This window comes from Leptonychotes weddellii, chromosome 1, assembly GCF_054177405.1.
Source record: "Leptonychotes weddellii isolate Sample4059 chromosome 1, ASM5417740v2, whole genome shotgun sequence".
Lineage (NCBI taxonomy): Eukaryota > Metazoa > Chordata > Mammalia > Carnivora > Phocidae > Leptonychotes > Leptonychotes weddellii.
In genome coordinates this window covers 114796983-114816565 of record NC_138369.1, presented here as the reverse complement: position 1 = coordinate 114816565, position 19583 = coordinate 114796983, and the positions used below count along the sequence as shown (strand labels likewise).

The following is a 19583-nucleotide window of genomic DNA, read 5'->3' as shown; positions in this document are numbered from 1 at the left end:
CTCGATCCCAGCAACCTGGGATCATGACCTGAGCCGAAAGCAGACGCTTAACCGACTGGGTCACCCAGGCAGCCCTTAAAGTACTATTTAAATCAATTATTTACTTTTTAAGAAGATTATTACATTACAAATTCTTTGAGATAAGGACACAGTATTTCCTTGTCTGTCCCTTAACATGTCTACGATAAATATGTGATTTTCTAAAAATTGGTGATTAAATCTTAAGTGAATTTATAGGTAATTTCCACTTTTCTATGGTAATGAGAGAGGAGAACGGAAATGGCAATCTTTGAACTTATTTAATCCAACTGGCTTAAACATTACCTTCTATTCACACTCCCCTCCTAAAAACAAAATTTTTAAAAACCTTGTCAACAAGCAGGATTTGAGCATTTCTTTCTTATTTCCCTAATAACTTCTGGTATATCTATTCCAATAAGAAATACTGAAAGACAGATAGCTACAAAGGAAGAGAGAAAAAGCCAAAGAACTGGCTCATGTCTTCCTGCTGGGGGCATTCTCTTTAACGGCAGCACCACATTTACTTTGAAAGAAAAGCTGATTATTATTCTTTCAAGGATACGCTGTCAAAACTGCAGTTTTGCAAAGGAAGAATGCAGGGATGTTGTAGTGTTCAAACATTAACTCTGTCAGTTTCTCTCTTTTTGCTCTAGTATTCCACTTGAGAAGAGGGAAAAAGAAATGCAAGTTATTTACTGTTTAAAAACTAAAATGTTGATTTATTTCAAGATTCAACATAGTACTATATTAACAAAGATGTAAACTTAATATTAAAAATAGAGTACCACAGAAAATAATCTTCATATATATGTATATTTCTATTTATTTGTAAATAAATTTAGTAAATACAAATTAAAATTTATCATTTAATAAGTAAAATTATCCGTTGCCATGAACTCTACAAGTTACTGACTTTTCAAAGTACAAGAAAATCACGATTCTTATAAACATAAAGTATATTAAATCTTAAGAGTGAATCTAGTAATTTTAAACCACCAAATTTTCCTACTTAAAAGGAAACTAGGAAACAAAATACTGATAATTTATGATCGTTATGCTAGCCTGCTGGGCTCTCTGGACTCTGTACCAAATTCATTTCACAGGAGACTTCGGTCTAGTAATTTCCAGCCCTAGCTCCACATTTGACTTCTCTCCTGGAGAGCAGAGTATAAAAGCAGATATGCCCTGCCCCTGGGGCATAGGGACAATTCATATACCCAAATGGGAAGCAGCCCAAGGAAATCAAATGTTAAATAAATCCCTGGGAAAAAAAATAATAATCAAACCCCATTTAGGGTGCTTTGTTATTGTTCTCTGAATATTTTAATTACTGAAATAATAAAAATTATAATAGTATAGAAAAATTAATCCCCCTTCCCCTAATTTTCAAAATTCAAAATATGAACTTCTATGCCTCTTTAAAGAAAAATAAAACATTCTTCGAATTAGTTTAAAAAACAACAACTACAGAAACTCAGAAAACAAAGTTTGTCTTACCGGTGCTTCTGACATGAGAACAGGATGCAGGCTGGCTTCTGATTTGACATGCATTTTGTAGGTATGATCCAAAATAGCCTGGAAACTATCCCAGTCTTCAACTACAATATAAGATTAACACCTTGAAAACAATGCTTAGTTGAAGATGAATACAGAATCTTTTAAGAGACTGTTTCTACAGTTTAGCATTAACACTTAATATACAGAACCTACTTATTTCAGAGATTTACTTTATATAGACATCATCTTTGTTTTCTATAAATATGGAAATTCTTCTTGGTTGCTCCAGCCCCCACAGCATCACAACCCTTAGACCTGTCCCAAATGTAATTAGTGATACCAAATAAATATTATTCAATAAGTACTTACTAGAGGCACAGTATGCAATTCAAATGGTAAGAGAAAATACAAAAGAATGGTATGATCTAGATCTGATATTCAAAAAGCTTATAATCTACTTGAAAAAAGATTAAAAGATTAAAAAAAGAACCCTCAGGGAATATAATATGCCTTCAATTTGGCTTCCACCTAAACATTCCATCAAAAATGCATGCATAAGTCACTAATGACCTTCTAACAGACAAATCCAGCAGAAACTTCACATTTGTAATATTGCTTGACCTTTTTTTTTTTTTTTTTTAAGATTTTTATTTATTTGATAAAGAGACAGCGAGAGAGGGAATACAAGCAGGGGGAGTGGGAGAGGGAGAAGCAGGCTTCCCGCCGAACAGGGAGCTCCACGCGGGGCTCGATCCCAGGACCCTGGGATCATGACCTGAGCCAAAGGCAGATGCTTAACAACTGAGCCACCCAGGCGCCCCTTGACCTCTTTAACATTATCTGACATTACTGACTGCTCAAGAGTTTACAAACTTGCTCTGCCACAGTCCAAAGAAGAATGTCATGACTCGTACAACATATTCCCACAGGCATATGAGGATTTTGTTTGTTTTAGTCAATGAACTTTGTCAGTCACTCTAACTTTTCCCTTCTTAGTGTAAATCTCAATGTCACAGCTGAGAACAATGAGAATGAATCACTTCTATGCTTCCAGAACTTGTTCTTCCCTTGGCCTTCTGCTGAGTATTTATTCCCCTACATCCCTAACTATTCCTTCTCATTCTCTTTCATGGGCACACTTTCTTCTCTTCGGTTAAATACAGAACAAGCTCTGACAAGGAACCCCATCCTCAACCCGTGTCTCATATTTCACACTTTCTCGCTATTAAAATGCAACTCCGTGTCTTAAAATTTTTCTCACCTGCTTACTACAACAGCACCTATATTCAAATACTTTGAACGCAATAACAAACTCATTTACATGCTGTACAGAAAAAAGCCTGCTTGCAAGAAAAAAGCATGCTGTACAGAAAAAACCCTTGGCTGGCATCCAGGAACTGGCCAGTTCCCTACACTGATATAAAACTTCCCCTAAATGATAAGGCTAGTTCACTGAGCCTAAACTGTTTGTACAATGTGGTTTATGCTGAACACCTTCTTTCCCTCTGGAAGCCTTGGATTTTTAGTACATGCAAGGCACAGGGTCCCTACGTGACCACCCCCAGTAAAAATTGTCTCTAATGAGCTCCTGTGGTAGGCAATACACATGTTGTTACATCTCGTCGCTGGACGAATTAAGTACATCCTGCCTGACTCCACTTTGAGAAGACTCTGAGAAGTTTGCACTGGTTTCCTCTGGACTTCACTCCATGCCCTTTTTTCCTGTCTATTTTGCTTTGTATCCTTTCAGTGTAATAAATTTCAGCCATGAGTACAACTATAGGCTGAGTCCTGTGAGTCCTTCTCGTGAATAACTGAACCTAAGAGTGATCTCAGGTAATATACTTGCCTTTTAAGACCATAAAACTTACTCCTTCCATTCTATCCTACTTCAATGCATGGTACCCAATCACCCCAATCAAAAATCGAGGAAACTTTTTCAACTCTTCTCTTTTCACCTCTTTGATATCTCTCAAAGCCACCTCAGGATCTCTACCATCAGTTATAAAATTTCAACGCTCTTCACTTCTCATCTGAATTCTCACCTCCCTAACTGATCCTCCTGTCTCTATTAACTCCTTCCAATCTAGCCTACATATTGCTTTTAGAATCATCTCTCCAGCTGACAAATATGAACATTTCATACCTCCGTTTAAATTCCTTTGGGGTTACCTTTCAGAGTTGCCAGCTTAATATGCCCTTTGCATGGTTTACAAGCCCTATTATGACTGCTCTCTGCCCACCTTTCCTGCAACTGGTCCTAATGGATCCACTCTTACAGCCATACTTAATTGATGATCTTTCTAAACATGTACGCTTCTTACACAGCTCCACCTCTTTACATATGCTGGTTGCTCTCCTTTACCCAGCCTTCCAGTCAGGCTAATCCTTATTTATTGATCAAGATCCAGTAAAAAAGTTACCTCCTTTATGAAAACCATCAATGACCCCCAATGATAGAGTTAAATACCTCTCCTCTCTAATCCCACTGCTTATCAAACATAGCTATAACACTTATCCTACATATTTGTATATTTGTATCTATCTCCCCTGTGAGTCTGTTAAGGAAGAGGAACATGTTTAATGCATCTTTGTATTCTCAGTGCCTGGAACATCAGCTTGTGGAATAAAAACAACAAAATACCCGATATTCGACTTACAAGTTTTAGCTCTAAAACATAGCATGTATACTCTATAAATCAAATCCACAGAAGCAAACATCGTACCCATCCCATTTTTTAGTGGTGAAATGGCCTCCGTGTTCTCCCTGGGAACACGCAGGGCATTAGTATCTATGTAATAGGTGGGGCCGCCTTGTTTGCCTTTATCGCCGTCTATCTCCATCAGTGTGCTTCCATCATCTCTTTCTACCACCATACCAATAGCTGTGGGGAAATCCACCTGGAAGAGTCAAGAACATGATATACAAGTTTTACCTGCTTTCATCAAGTAGTCATTTTTTTCTAGCTAAAGTCTTACTATAATTGAGTCAGAATTTCTGCATGAATTTAATTCTACATAAATGGCCTTTTCATATCCAATTAACACTACACTTACCTTGGGACAGTCTTCACCAGCATAACCAGCTCTCACAGTATAGGATCCAATATCAAAAACAAGAGCTCCAACTTCATCTGAAAAGATGAAAGAATAATTAACATTAACAACCTATAGGTATCATATGAAAATTAAGAGTACTTAATGTGCTTAAAATGAGAAAGTATGTAAAACCTCTATTACAAATTAAAACAGGTATTACTTTCACATTATTACTAGCTTGTACCTAGTTTTGAATACACCTTAAAATAAAGATGCATTTAGCTATAACAAGTCATAACTGTATATCAGTATAGGTTCAATCAGGAATGAGATGGTACACTAAAACTGGGTAATTTGCAAGAGTTTACTTATTAAAGGGACTATTTACAAAGATATAGGCACAATACAGGAAAACCAAAAGGGATAGTATGATACCTTAGCACTAATAATAGAGATCTGTTACCACCCTTAGAACTGAAGAAACAGGGGCACCTGGGTGGCTCAGTTGTTAAGCGTCTGCCTTCGGCTCAGGTCATGGTCCCAGGGTCCTGGGATCGAGCCCCGCATCGGGCTCCCTGCTCTGCGGGAAGCCTGCTTCTCCCTCTCCCACTCCCCCTGCTTGTGTTCCCTCTCTCGCTGTGTCTCTGTCAAATAAATAAATCAAATCTTTAAAAAAAAAAACCAGAAAGAACTGAAGAAACATGGAGAAAGAACTGTTACCAGACCCCAGAGACAGTTGTGTTTGGAGGGCTACCTCACAGGAGCTGTGACTTCAGTTAAGGGATGCAGTGAGCCATGGCTAACCCTGAGGGGAAGAAACCAGACTAATAAATATGCCAACCTCTCTGTTCCCCCTCTCCATTGGCTCGGGTGATCTCACAATTTGTCACCCAAACTGGGCCACTTCCGAATGCGAAAAGGGTTCCCTATTAATAGTTCTACCAGGACAAGAGGCATAAAGCATGAAATATGGTTACCCTACCACGGGCCAAACTAGAGGTTAAGAGACCCACTGAGGCAGTCTATAAGGATCAGCCTTCAAGGGCACAAAGAGGGTGGAAATGGCTGGAAAGTAGATCTGGAGGGGCAAAGGGAAGATATGCAGTATACTTAGGTACCATTTTTTCATATGTTAAGGGAAATTATATCCTATGCAATTAGAGAAGAAACGTAGCAAAACTCCAAGAAAAAGAGGGACTCTGAAGGATAAGAGTTTAAGATATAATTATACAGGCCAAGTAAAAATCACTAAAATGAAGTTATCAAAGTTCACACATTTCAAAGATTTTTACTAAAGTTTAATGCTGAGGAAGAAAGCTGGTAATTTTTTTACATTCATATTCAGAGAAAAGCCTCTAATTATTCTTTAAAAATATTTCACCCAAAACAGAATGCCTCCAAAAACAAAACACTTGGGTTTTCCAGGCACTAATTTTTCAAAGAAGAATTTTTTTCAATCATTAAAAAGAATAAAGAACTGGGGCGCGTGGGTGGCTCAGTCGTTAAGTGTCTGCCTTCGGCTCAGGTGATGATCCCAGGGTCCTGGGATTGAACCCCACATCAGGCTCCCTGCTCCGCGGGAAGCCTGCTTCTCCCTCTCCCACTCCCCCTGCTTGTGTTCCCTCTCTCGCTGTGTCTCTGTCAAATAATAAATAAAATCTTTAAAAAAAAAAAAAAAGAATAAAGAACTATTATTTACCTCCATTAAATTGGCAAAATCCATCTGATTAGACCAAGTGTTGTCAAAGATGTAGGGAAAGGAGCTCCTACACATTTGTTTATCAACACGTTTTGTAAACTGATACAACCACAATGCACAATTTAGTCACATGTTCTAAAGTTGAAAATGTGCATACACAGAAATTACACTTTTATCTTCTCTAGAGACACTCTCTCACACATATCACAAGGAGACATGTTTTAGAATGTTTACTAGCTATATGACCTTGGGTGATTTCTAACCTTTCTGCCTCAGTTTCCTCATATGTAAATGTGCATAATAGTTCCTATCTCATAGGATGCTCTAATAATTAAATGTGTTAAATGCTATAATGCATGTAAGCACCTAAAACAGTACCTGCACAGAATAATCACAGTAAGTGGAAGCCGCTATTACCTTATTATCACCACACTGCTCGTCACAGGAAAAAAGAGAAATAATCTAATGGTCTCTCAGGAGGGAAATAAATAAACTATAATTTATTCACACCATGAGATACTATACAGCAGTTAAAATGGTCTAGATCTATATGTATTAATATGGATAAATCTCCAAAAAATGACTAGTTTGAAAAGCTAGTTACTACACACACACACACACACGTTATAATACTGTTTAATTCATATGGACACACAGAGTAAAAATATAAAATCTGCATGGGGTCTGGGAAAGTTGCCTACAACTTCAGTTCTGTGGCTACCTCTAAGGAGGGAGAGAAGGGGACTCTATATCAATAACATGCTACTTCTTAAAATATCTCAGGCAAATACAGTAAAATATTACATCTATTTATCAACATATAAATTTAACACATATTTTTAGTATGTTGGAAGTACTAAAAATTAAGTTTTAAAATGAAGAAAAATCAGTGATTATACAGATATTCGTAGTTAAGAGATGGTGTCCTTACAGAATAATGATCTCATTTTTAGTCAAATAAAATGAAGAGCCACCTATTTTTATTTCTAATCTGAAAGGAAGTTTCTGCATTTATTACATTTCCCAAAGTAATTATCCATTCTCTATACAATTCTCTGATCCAAATTATTCTGTCTGAAAGTAGGGGAAAAGCAGAACACTGCATTTTTTGTCACCACAGCATGTACACTCAAGTACAAATAGGAAAGTTACCAATGAATATGAATTAATAAACATTAACACTGACTAACCAGAATACTGGCTAAAGAAATATCCTAACTAAATAAATGAATTGCCTTGCCTGGTTAACCAAAATTTTCAATTACTGTTCTCAAGGATCAATCTTTTGTCCTACGCCATGGACCTCTTTCACAAAGCTCTGGGCTGAACTGTTTCCCCCTAAAATTCATATGTTGAAGTCTTAACTCCTAGTACCTTAAAACACGACTGTATTTAGAGATAAGGTCTTAATTTAAAGAGGCAATTAAATTAAAATGAGATCATTAGGATGGGCCCTAACCCACTATGACTGGTGTCCTTGCATGAAGAGAACATTTAGACACAGATACATAGAGGAAAGACCACGTGAAGACAAAGGGAGAAGACAGCTTGTATAAGCCAAGGAGAAAGACCTCCAAAGAAAACAACCCTGCCAACACTTTGATATCAAATTTCTTGCTTCCAGAATAGAGAGAAAATTAATTTCTGTTATTTAAGCCACACAGTCTGTGGTACTTTGTTACGGCAGCCCTAGCAAACAAATACAGACACGTTAGGAAACTTATGACTCCCTTCTTAGAATGTTTTAAAATAGGTTATAAAAGAAACCAATTATAATAAAATATAGTTCTACCTGTGGATTACTTAGGGAGGCCAGGAACCCCTTCCTTAATTCATCCTTTCACAGGTAATCTGCTCCACCCCTACAGCCTCAACTTCTACCAAAATATTAATAATTTCAATCTCAAATCTCTCTCTCAAGCCCTCACCTTCATCTAGATCCATATCTCAAACTTTTTTTTGTAAACATCACAAACAAGATTTTTTATTTGTTACCATTAAATGTCTAAATTTTAAACAGATTCTTGGACTGGTGGCTCATATCCATCATATCCAATTTCATCAGGGGCACGTGGGTGGAGCAGACGGTCAAGTATCGGATTCAGTTTCCGCTCAGGTTGTGATGGAGCCCCCCCCACCCCCCCACCCCCTCCCCTGCTCTGTGCTGGGTGCAAAGTCTGCTTAAGACTCTCTCTGCCCCACCCTACACCACCCTCCCCAATGAATGTGCACACATGCTCTCTCAAATAAATCTTTAAAAAATAAAAAGTAAAAATAAATGCAACTTCATCATTCTGCAGATTAGCAAGGCTCACTTCAAAAACATGATCCTTAGGCCTTCAGATGTGATTTTGGTTCCACTGAGTTCTCTTGACTAGTGTTTTTCCAGTATTTCTTACACTGAACATAGGTGGTGCTTTCACATCAGACCAATTTTTCTTAGAAAATAGATCAACTGCTTTCTTCTTGGCTCCCTTTCTGCCACCTTTCTTAAGGCACTTGTTCTTACCAACCGCCATGGTGCTACTCAGAGAGCCAAAAGGTCGTATCTCAAACTTCTTGGTGTACAACATCAATTCCTCCTGATGTCCCACTGATACCTCAAATTCAGTGTATCTGAAGCACTGCCTTCTTTTCCCCATCCTACCTAATCTCAGCAGTGCTATCACAATTAGTGGCCTAGTCAGCAGAGGCAGAACACTGAGAAATGTGAATGTCTTCAGATTTTCATACCCCTCATCAAGTTTTGCCAAATATTTCTGCTAAATATTTCTCAATTACTTTCCTCTTTACTGCCATTGCCACTGTCTTGAGTCAAGCTCTCCTTTTAAAAGATTTGAGAGTACAAGTGTGCGGACACACACACACACGGGGGGAGGGGCAGAGGGAGAGGGAGAGAATCTCAAGCAGAGTCCCCGAGAGGGGCAGAGCCCAAGGGGGGCTTGATACAATGACCGTGAGATCATGACCTGAGCAGAAACGAAGAGTTGGATGCTCAACCAACTAAGCCACCCAGGCACCCCTTGAATCAAGCTTTTATCTCAACAGGGAATTATTACAATTCCCCATAAGTATTATGCTTCCCATCTCTTCACCTTCTCCAACCCCTTTCAAACTGCTGCACTGTTATCTTTCAAAATTGTAACTCTGAACATAAGGGTACATATATCCTTCAATGAAAAGAGAGCATCCCTCAGTGGTTTCCCATCATCTACAATATGAAATTCAAATCATTTCACCCAGTTGATACTCAAGGCTTAGCAAAATCTGACAGTAGTCTCGTATCCCACCTCACATTCTAGCATTACTGGATAATGTTGTCTCCGAAACACACCATGTGCTCTCACTAAGCTAACCTTTGCATATACTGTCCTTTACTCTTCTTCCATCATCCCCATAACCTCTCTTGTGAAGTCGTCTGACTCCCCCACACTGAGTTAGTAACTTTCTTGTCTGCTCTACCTTTGTAACTTCTATATATTGTCATTACTGAACACACTATGTTGAATTAGTTACCCTTTCTCCTCAAGTCACCCAATTCTCATCATAGGATATAAATGATAAGATGCACCATTACTTCATGCATCAGTAAGAAAAAAAAGCATGCTGCCAATTAAACTCTGCCACACCAATTAAACTCTGCCAAATCATCAAGAAATATTCCTTGTTAATTAGACTGGAATTAATTTTGTTTTAATTTTAAATATGTAAAATAGAAAAACCTCCACAAAAAAAGAGAAATATTCCAACTTCAGCTCTTTAAATATGGGGGGAAGGGGAATGTACAACTAAAAATGGATAAAATACGGTGTCTATTTATCTGACTGACTCACCTATAAGACTAAGCTTCTTGGAGGCAGAGGCTATACCTATACCTGCCTGGCACATAATGAGCACTCAAAAACATTTTTTTTTTAAATGAAATGAAAAATCTAACAAATCAATTATGCTCCTGTCCTAATTAGATGGCAAATTATTTTTTTAATTTTTTTAAATTTTTTGGCAAACTAGATGTAGAATTTTAAACTGAGTGAGACTCTTGCTTCTTGGAATTTTGCATCTGCTTATTTTCCTTTTTCAAAGGATGGGAAATAGGTCTATTTCCTGTACCTTGTTTTGTTAAAAACAAAGTACCAATGAACCCAAAATAGGAGAACGGCAAAGGGAGATAGGAGGCTTAAACCATAGTCATGGAGGTCTGGGTATTTATTTTTTATTATTATTATTTTTAAGATTTTATTTATTTATTTGACAAGAGAGACAGAGAGAGAGCACAAGCAGGCAGAGTGGCAGGCAGAGGGACAGGGAGAAGCAGGCTCTCGCTGAGCAGGGAGCCCGACGCGGGGCTCGATCCCAGAACCCTGGGATCATGACCTGAGCCGGAGACAGCTGCTTAACCAACTGAGCCACCCAGGTGTCCCAGGTCTGGGTATTTAAAAACCAGGATACAATTTATAATGGATAAAAATCCTCAAAACTTGGATCTCTTTGCTACTAAAAACACTGTTTTCACTTTTCTGAGGATGCTGATGTTTTTCCACAGAGTAAATGGCTTCCAAGTTTAGAGGTGTGGTGATTTTTCTGGGAAAACATGAAGCAATGTGGCAATTTTCTAACCTGGTCTTATATGATAAGGTCCAATATGATACTGAAAAAGGCAAATGACTTTGGGAGAAAGCAGGAAGGTTGTTTTATTTTTTTGTTTGGACAAGGATACCCCAACTCATGGGGATGATGGTTTTGAGAAAATTTTAAGGTTAGAGATTTGGGGGTAAGGGGTGCAGGAATGATGAAACACAATTTATCAAAGTTGGACTGTTTATTTTTACAATGCAAGTTTGAAGTAAAGGAGAACCACGAAAGATGGTCACAGGAGCAATGAGTAGGCCCAGAAATCAGAAAGTATGGAAATTTGGATGAATTATGCATTATACCCAAAGCTAAAGATCAGTGTCAGATCTAGTCAGAAATCATTATTAGAATGAGATAGCTATAAATTTTAAAATTTAAACTGCAAAGATCTTTTAAATTAAGCAAGCAACTTAAAAATACAGCTTACTAAGTTAATTACACAAAACCTAGGTGGGAGGTTTGGTTTCTTTTCACAGTACACCCTTCGGAAAATATGACCTACTATAAATACTGGTCATACAGGGGTAACTCAAACACAAAACCATACACTTATTTTTGTGAGTTTTAAATATTTTATATATGAAACAGGCTTTAAGACATATTCCTCTCCATAAGCAAATGAGACACAGGACGTTTATTCTGAATACCTAAACCATATACGAATATGCTGTAGCTATATAACAAAAATGACTTACGGAGAAACAACCAAAAAACTATTTTTAAAATGGGAAAGGGTTTTATTGAAATGCCTTTTTCTTCATCCCAGAGATTCTTGTTCACCACTTATTAGGAAGTTATGTAACTCTGGGCCAGTTACTTAATCTTTCCCATACCTTATTTTCTTATTCCATTATACGGGGATAGCAGTTATCATTTCCCATGGCTGTTGCAGATTGAGTTAATGCACATATTAAACGCAACACAGGAAAAGTCTCTGGAACAGCTCTTAGTACAAAGTATGCACTCAATTAATGTTTGCTGCTGGCATTATTAGTATCCATTTCTACCTCAGTCAAATTAAACAATGCTTTCTAAGGAAAAACTCATGGACAGCTTCTAGGTCCTTGGATCAGTGAACCTAAAGGTCAAAACGGAGTCAACAGCCTCTGTGAGCAAAGGCACAAAGACCTAGTTTTTTGGTCAGGATGGCATCTTCAGATGGGAAAGAGTAAATCATGAAGATCCACTAGGCTTTGAGTAAAAATGGGGAACTACTGACTCTCACATTTGAGAAATCAAAAGCAAGAACATAAACGGGGAAGAAGGGGATGAGGATCAGCATATTACCGCAAAGAAACTCAAGCTACATTCCAAAAACTACTAAGAACTTTGAAAACCTCATTTTTATCCCTTACCTGTAAAATGCCATCCTCTTCAGAAACAATAACCTTACTAGACACAATGACAAAAGCAACACTTCAGATTTGTCTCCTTGTTCTCTAAACTCATCAAACACCGCAAAAACCAGAATCCTACATCAGTGCTTCCTACCTATCTAGCAAGAATGAAAGCTCTGATTCGATATATTTCAGGTGGGGCTTGAGATACTGCATTTCTAAAAAGCTTGCAGGTGATGCTGACACTGCTGATCCATGGACCACACTAGGTGTAGCGAGTGTATCATTATCTCACCGAACCTTCACAACCACCCCACTGGGTAGGAATTACCATTCCCAAAACGAGGAGCCTGAAGTTGGGAGCCTGAACTAACTTGCCCAAGGCCAAATCGCTCCATAAATGGTGAGACTGAAAGTACAAGCCAGGTCTGTGTAACTGCCAGGCCGGGGCTTATCTTTCCACCACACCGCAGCCGACCCAAGGACAACATCTTTAAGTTACAGGTGTTCCCACGAGTAACTCTGGAGAACCCACAGTCAGCAAACAGGCAGAAGTTAATGAAAGGTGTAAGGCAACAGAGCACGGAACAAGAGGAGGCTGCGTCCTGAGTAGCCACCACTCCTCCAATCAGTGGTACCTCTCGCGGCTCGCTTTACGGTCCACGGGTCGTTGTGGAAACCCTCGGTCCATGCTTGCAAACTGCTGGGACCTCCCAAGTTTAAACACGCGCGCGCGCCCCAATGTAGCCGAGTTATGGAGACACCCGGGAAGATGCGACCCTGCGGCCAGCCACTCAAGCCGGGGCTCTGCGGGCCGACCCCCCAGGATGGAGTGCCCGCCCAGGCGGAGGCCGGCACGCACCCCCAAAACCCTGCTCCTCCGGGGGCCGAGGCTGGAAGGAACCGCAGGAGGCGGCGACTCCCGGCGCCCGAGGCTCTTGCCGAGCCGGGTGGGCTCCGGGGGCGGGCAGAGCACGGGGCGGGGATGGGGCGGGGAGGCTGGGGTCCAGAGCAGGGGAGACCGGAAGGGGCCGCCGGGGAGGGGAGGGCTGGGGGCGGCGGTTACAAACCCCACACGCTAAAAAGGCGCGCTCTCTCGTCCGGCCGCACTCACTCACCTCCCCCGTACACCCCGCCGCTCATGGCTGCTCTCCGCGCGACTCCTACGCTAAAGGCTACCGGGCGAAGTGACTGCGACGGCCGCGACTGCGGGTCCCGAGAAGCACTAGCCCCCTACCCCCTTAACTTCCACCGCCACCCCCCTCAGGCAACAAAGCAGCGTCCACACAACCCGAAGCTCAGTCACACTTGCTGTCTGCTCTTATCAGCCAATCATGAGAGGCCCGGATACCCTTTAGCCAATCAGGACGGAGGCTCTGCCGCATCTCTGCCGCGGCACAGCCAGTTTAGCCAATCGAAGGCAGCCATGGAGGCGGGGAAAGGGGAAAGCGACGGAAGGAGGGAAGGAGTTGGGTTGCGGAACCGGCCGCAGGCTGGTGGGGGGATTGAGGGGTGAGATTGGGGCGGGGCTTCCCGAGTGGGCGGGAGATTAAGCCGGAGGGAGCGGGAGAGGGAGGAGAGAGACTGGAGGGCAGTGTCGGGGTGGGTCCAGGGGTGTGGCTGGGCTGGGCGCCGAGGAGCGGTGGGAATCCGGGAGCCCAAAGTAAACCTCTGGAAAACAGTCTAGAAATATAAAGTGTCTCCACGCAGCGATTCCTAGTTTTAGACTGTGGAGAATGCAGAATTTTTTTTCCCCGGAAAATGTACTTTCAGCTAACTTTTATGTTAAAAAAATTAAAATGTTATGCTCAATTTTGGGGTAGGGAAACAGTAAATCAGACAAACCGATAGGATCCTGCAATTTTTGAAATGGTTATTAATAATTAAAAGAAGAAAGATGATATACTATATACTTTCCTAACTAAATTTAGGTAGCACTGTATCATCAGTTTCTTTTATCCTGTGAGACAAATGTAAAACAATCCTCATCCAAGTGAGTACCTAATACTAAATACATACCCAGTCTGTCTACTGTTCTTAGTCTCCTATTTTTACCAGCCCAGTCCGCGTCGCCATTGTCTTTTTCCCTGAATTACTGCAACAACTTAATTGCCTTGCCTCTTGGCCACATTGCAAGCAGCTCGACCTATAAAAACTCCCAAATCTGGTCATGTTACTCCAACTGAAATCCTTAAGATGGATTGTATACTCTTACAGTTGAAAGCAGTTCTTTAGTTGATTTATCTAGAGTCTAGACATAGAGGCCGCTCTTAACCTTAGGAACAATGGAATAAAGCCGTGTAAGTCTTAGTGCCAGCAGCGTGGCAGAAGGTTATAGCAGGGTGAGGAACAAGGCTAGTGAGAAAACTTTCCCATTCGCTTAACAGTACAATCTCAGTATATCTGATCATTTAGGAAAACCCCAGTAACCCAATGAGATAATGCAGAGGTCAGCAAACCATAGCCCCATGGCCACGTCCAAGGTACTTTCTGTTTTTGTGTGGCCTGTGAGCTAAGAAAGGTTATTCCACTTTTAAATGGTTTTTTGGAAGCGCACTTGGGTGGCACAGTCAGTTAAGTGACTGACTCTTGGTTTCGGCTCAGGTCCTGATCTCAGGGTCATGAGATGAAGCCCTGCCTGGGGCTCTGCTCTGAGTGCCGAGTCGGCTTGAGTTTCTCTCTCCCTCTCCCTCTGCCCCTTCTGCTTGTGCTCTCTCTCTCTAAAATAAATAAATAAATAAATAAATCTTTATAAAATAAATAATTTTTTAAGATTTTATTTATTTGTCAGAGAAAGAGTGAGCACAAGCAGGGGGAGCGGCAGGCAGAGAGAGCAGCTGACTCCTTGCTGAGCAGGGAGCCTGATGCGGGACTCGATCCCAGAACTCTGGGATCATGACTTGAGCTGAAGGCAGAGGCTTAACTGACTGAGCCAAACAAGCGTCCCTAAGATTTATTTATTTTAGAGTGAGAGACAGTGTGGGCACGCACTAGTGGGGTTGGGGTGGGGGGAGGGGTAGAGGGAGAGAATTTTAAGCAGACTCCCAGCTGAGTGGGGAGCCCCAAGCAGGCTCCATCTGAGGACCCTGAGATCAGGACCTGAGCTGAAACCAAGAGCTGGTCACTCAACTGACTAAGCCACCCGGGCGCCCCCATTTTTTTTAAGATTTATTTATTCATTTTAGAGAGAGAGTGCGAGAGGTGGGAAGGGCAGAGGGAGAGGACGAGGGAGAGAGAGAATCTCAAGCAGACTCCCCACTTTAGCACACAGCACACTGTGGGGCCAATTCCAGGACCCCGAGATTATGACTTGAGCTGAAATCAAGAGTCCAACCCTCAACCAACTGAGCCACCCAGGCGCCCCCATTTTTAAATGGTCTATAAAAATATTTTTAAGAATAATATTTTGGGCGCCCGGGTGGCTCAGTTGGTTAAGCGACTGCCTTCGGCTCAGGTCATGATCCTGGAGTCCCAGGATCGAGTCCCACATCAGGCTCCCTGCTCAGCAGGGAGTTTGCTTCTCCCTCTGACCCTCCTCCCTCTCATGCTCTCTGTCTCTCATTCTCTCTCTCGCAAATAAAAAAATAGATAAATAAATAATATTTTGTGACATGTGAAAATTATATGAAATTCGCATTTCAATGACCATAAACTGAGCTTCACTAGAACACAGCGAGGCTTATTGCTTATTCGCTTATGGCTGTTTTTGCTCTGTAAAGCCAAATTTAGTAGTTATGACAGAGACTATGACACTAAGCTGAAGAGCATGTTTACTATCAGACCCCTTGTATAAAGAGTTTACCAACCCCTAAGATACTGCGTTTAACACATCTAGCACAGTGCACTAAGTACTCTATGTTAACTGTTGTCCCATGATTATAGCTCTCACTATATAGATACATATCAAATCCCAAAAAACATTTCCATTTCCACTCTGTGGTTTTATGCTGTGTTTGACTAATAAAGCTGATGAGCTATAAAATATGTGATACTTTGGTAATAATTAAACATTGAAGCAATACTATTTGTGTTCATAATACACAGTAATTCATTTAAATCTGTTCACAATTTAAATGCATAGGAATTCATATATACCAACTTAAGTAGATTATATGTATTGATATCTCTCATCAATACTATCTCCAACTTCTCCCATACATGTAGAGTTGGGTTGAAAAAGTAATATATTTGTGCTACTAGTTCAGAGTTCGCCAGAAAACAAAACAATTCAGTAAGGTTAATGAGGTCACACTGCTAGCCTTCAGGGAGGCCTGGGATGCTGTGTATGTCTCCACTCATAAAGAACACAGTGGAGTGCAGGGGAATCTTCAGAATGACAACACAAAGAAGACAGCTTGAGAAAATACTGGAAAGTCATTCTTAGCTGTTTTTGTTTAAAATAAGGGCTTTGCTTCATTTGATAATTTGAGACGATATTAGAAAACAGATCATTCATCCATAATTTCAAGTCAGCTTATTCTCTTGATGTATCACTGGACATGTTACTTTATATAATAATAAACCATCGTAATGAACTTCAAACGAACTGAACTTCAGAGTCATTTGATTTGTCTTGACTAATGACATGTTAATGCAAATAAAAGTGCACACTTAAGTCTTTCATAAATTTTTTTTAAATGTTTTTTTAAATTTATTTATTCATGAGAGTCAGAGAGACAGAGAGGCAGAGGCAGAGGGAGAAGCAGGCTCCCCGCCTAGCAGGGAGCCCGATGCGGGACTCGATCCCACGACCCTGGGATCACGACCTGAGCCAAAGGCAGACGCCTAACCATCTGAGCCACCCAGGTGCCCTAAGTCTTTCATAAATTTTAATCAGCAAAATTGTTACAGGGTCCTATGATTGTTGGCCTTAATGTATTGAATTGCCAGAGGAAAGGACTATTGAAAAAGGAAAACTATTCTGTATCCCAAGAGAACAATGTCAGGGAACTGTGCATCCTCGGTAATGACATTGTTTCCTTTGTGGCAAGACTTATACTGTGGCAGCTTGTTGTTTTCCATTCTTCATAATTAGGAAAATTGGTAGAAAATACATTAAAAGAAAAATACTGACCCAGCAAAGTCTACTTCGTAAAATATAAAACACGTGAGGGTTTTTGGGGGTTTTTTGGGGGGGTTTTTTTGGTATTAATATTTCTCCTCTGTAGCCTAACATGTTTTCCCTAAAGTCTTTGCTCAGCCTACATTAACATTACTGATAGCTAGTTGGGTTAAAAAAACAACAAAAACGGGTGCCTGGGTGGCTCAGTTGGTTGAGCGACTGCCTTCGGCTCAGGTCATGATCCTGGAGTCCCTGGATCGAGCCCCGCATCGGGCTCCCTGCTTGGCGAGGAGCCTGCTTCTCCCTCTAACCCTCCCGCCTCTCATATACTCTCTCTCTTTCTCTCATTCTCGCTCTCTCAAATAAATAAATAAATCTTTAAAAAAAAACAACAGCAATTCAAGGTTATTGTCTGTATGCCACTTCTCGAGGGCATAACATACCCAAGCAATCAATGCTTGCAATTTTCCCGCTTGAGCCAGCCTTCTCCTTCTATCAACCTAAAAATAAAAAGATATTGAAGTAACATGTATGTAAACTTATTGAGCCCTTAGTAGATGCTCAGTGGTTGCCTCTGAATCCAGATCAATAAAAATTAGTGTCCTTTCAGAAATCCTTTGTAATTTTCAAGCGGCAAGAATTTCCTCTGTGTACCCGGTGCAATACTTGGTTTATCCTCACTGGGTCGCTGGTCTTCCATTCTCGTAATGCACTGGCGCGCACAAGATGCACTCCTTTTTCACCAACTCTGTCAGATTTCAGAGGATGGAATCACAGCAGTTGTTACAAAATATTATCCATCTTGTCCTGTCTCAGCCTTTATCAGTCTCAGAGTTGAAAAGAAATTGCAACTTCCTAATGTAAGTTAGGAAACAATTGAGGAGATTATCATTTGTTAAAAAGAATAACACAATTCATATACATTTAGAATTACTTTCATGCATAGTATGTGACATTAGCAATTACCAAAAACTAATTTCAATGTAAACAGTTTTGTGGAGATATGTCTGTGTATAAGGAGTCATTGTAAGTACAACTCCATTTATTGAAATTCCAAAAATATAAGCACTACCGGGATAAAGGATAAATTCCTGGAGTCTGGAGTTTTTCACCAATAGAAATATGATCGATCAGATTTATACGCCTGCTTGCCATTAGAGTAGTAAGAGCTCTGCTATCCATTCCAAATAATATGACCTAGGTAGACAAAGAAGCAAATGAAAAATATGTGGTTCTAGCTGGTACCTTTATAACATGCCAATAGATTTGTCATAGTATTAACAATGTGATCCTGAAAAGACAAATAAGGAAAGAAAGGAAGATGAAGTGCTAGATGTTCTGTGGATTTTATAAGTCTTTGTTGCTTTTTTTCATAATCACTCCAAAAATCTCTTTGCTTATTTGAGATAGCTCTTTTCAGAAATCACAGCACAAACAAACACTGTCAACATTTAATTAACTGGTGCTATGAAGTGGCACCATGCCCACTGGGGTCACTGCTGGGCCAATGCTGGGCTTCCTGCTGATCTAGGTCAGTGCCAGTGCCATGTTAGGGGACTGTTACACACCCCACGTAGTAACACTGAACCGAGTCCAAGGTTCTTGTTCTGTATTGTTTCTTTAGAACCCTTGAAACTGTTTTTGGAATATGAAGAAGTTCATCTGCCATATGATAATAACGACTACAAATGCACTTTATATGTAGTATTTTCTAGGTAATCTGCACAACATTCCCCGTGAGGGTTTTTTCATAAGAAGCCCAGAGATTTCAGCAAGTTGCTCAATATCACACAGCTATTGAAAGAGCCAGGATTTGAAACTAGTGCTATCCGACCGTACCAAACATGCTGTTCCTACTTCCTAAGATACCTTTTCCTTTCCACTTCCTCTACACCTCTCATAAACTTTATCTTTTTTTTTTAAAGGTTTTTTTTTTTTTATTTATTTGAGAGAGAGAGTGCACAGGGGAAGGGGCAGAGGGAGAAGAAGGGAGAGGGAGAGAGACTGTCAAGCAGACTCTGCACTCAGTAGGGAGCCTGACGCTTGATCTCATGACCCATGAGATCATGACCTGAGCTGAAACCAAGAGTCTGACACTTAACCGACTGAGCCACCGAGGTGTCCCACTTCTTGTAAACTTCAAAAACAAGAGCAATTTTGGGGCGCCTGGGTGGCTCAGTTGGTTAAGCGACTGCCTTCAGCTCAGGTCATGATCCTGGAGTCCCTGCATCGAGTCCCGCATCGGGCTTCCTGCTCGGCAGGGAGTCTGCTTCGTCCTCTGACCCTATCCCCTCTC

The 19583-nt window shown here is 40.6% G+C and overlaps 1 protein-coding gene and 1 long non-coding RNA gene across 3 annotated transcripts in view; both read right to left on the bottom strand.

Moving 5' to 3' along the window:
- Window positions 1–13523, bottom strand: part of ACTL6A (actin like 6A) — a 27538-nt gene extending 14015 nt beyond the window's left edge. The window contains exons 1-5 of one of the 2 annotated variants that reach the window (XM_081830024.1): window positions 13344–13523; window positions 4576–4652; window positions 4245–4419; window positions 1519–1619; window positions 584–681 (exon numbers count right to left, since the gene is read on the bottom strand). In XM_081830024.1, the coding sequence (XP_081686150.1) occupies window positions 584–681; window positions 1519–1619; window positions 4245–4419; window positions 4576–4652; window positions 13344–13368 (476 nt within the window). In that variant the 5' untranslated portion in view covers window positions 13369–13523. The remainder of the gene's footprint in view (window positions 1–583; window positions 682–1518; window positions 1620–4244; window positions 4420–4575; window positions 4653–13343) is intronic. The other variant, XM_006745800.3, reaches the window with a different exon arrangement.
- On the bottom strand, window positions 1675–4238 carry LOC145723379 (uncharacterized). The gene is made up of 2 exons (XR_014148326.1): window positions 2896–4238; window positions 1675–2858 (listed from the first exon to the last, which is right to left on the bottom strand). It is a non-coding gene; the product is annotated as an uncharacterized LOC145723379 (long non-coding RNA).
- Window positions 13524–19583: the final 6060 nt, after the last annotated feature.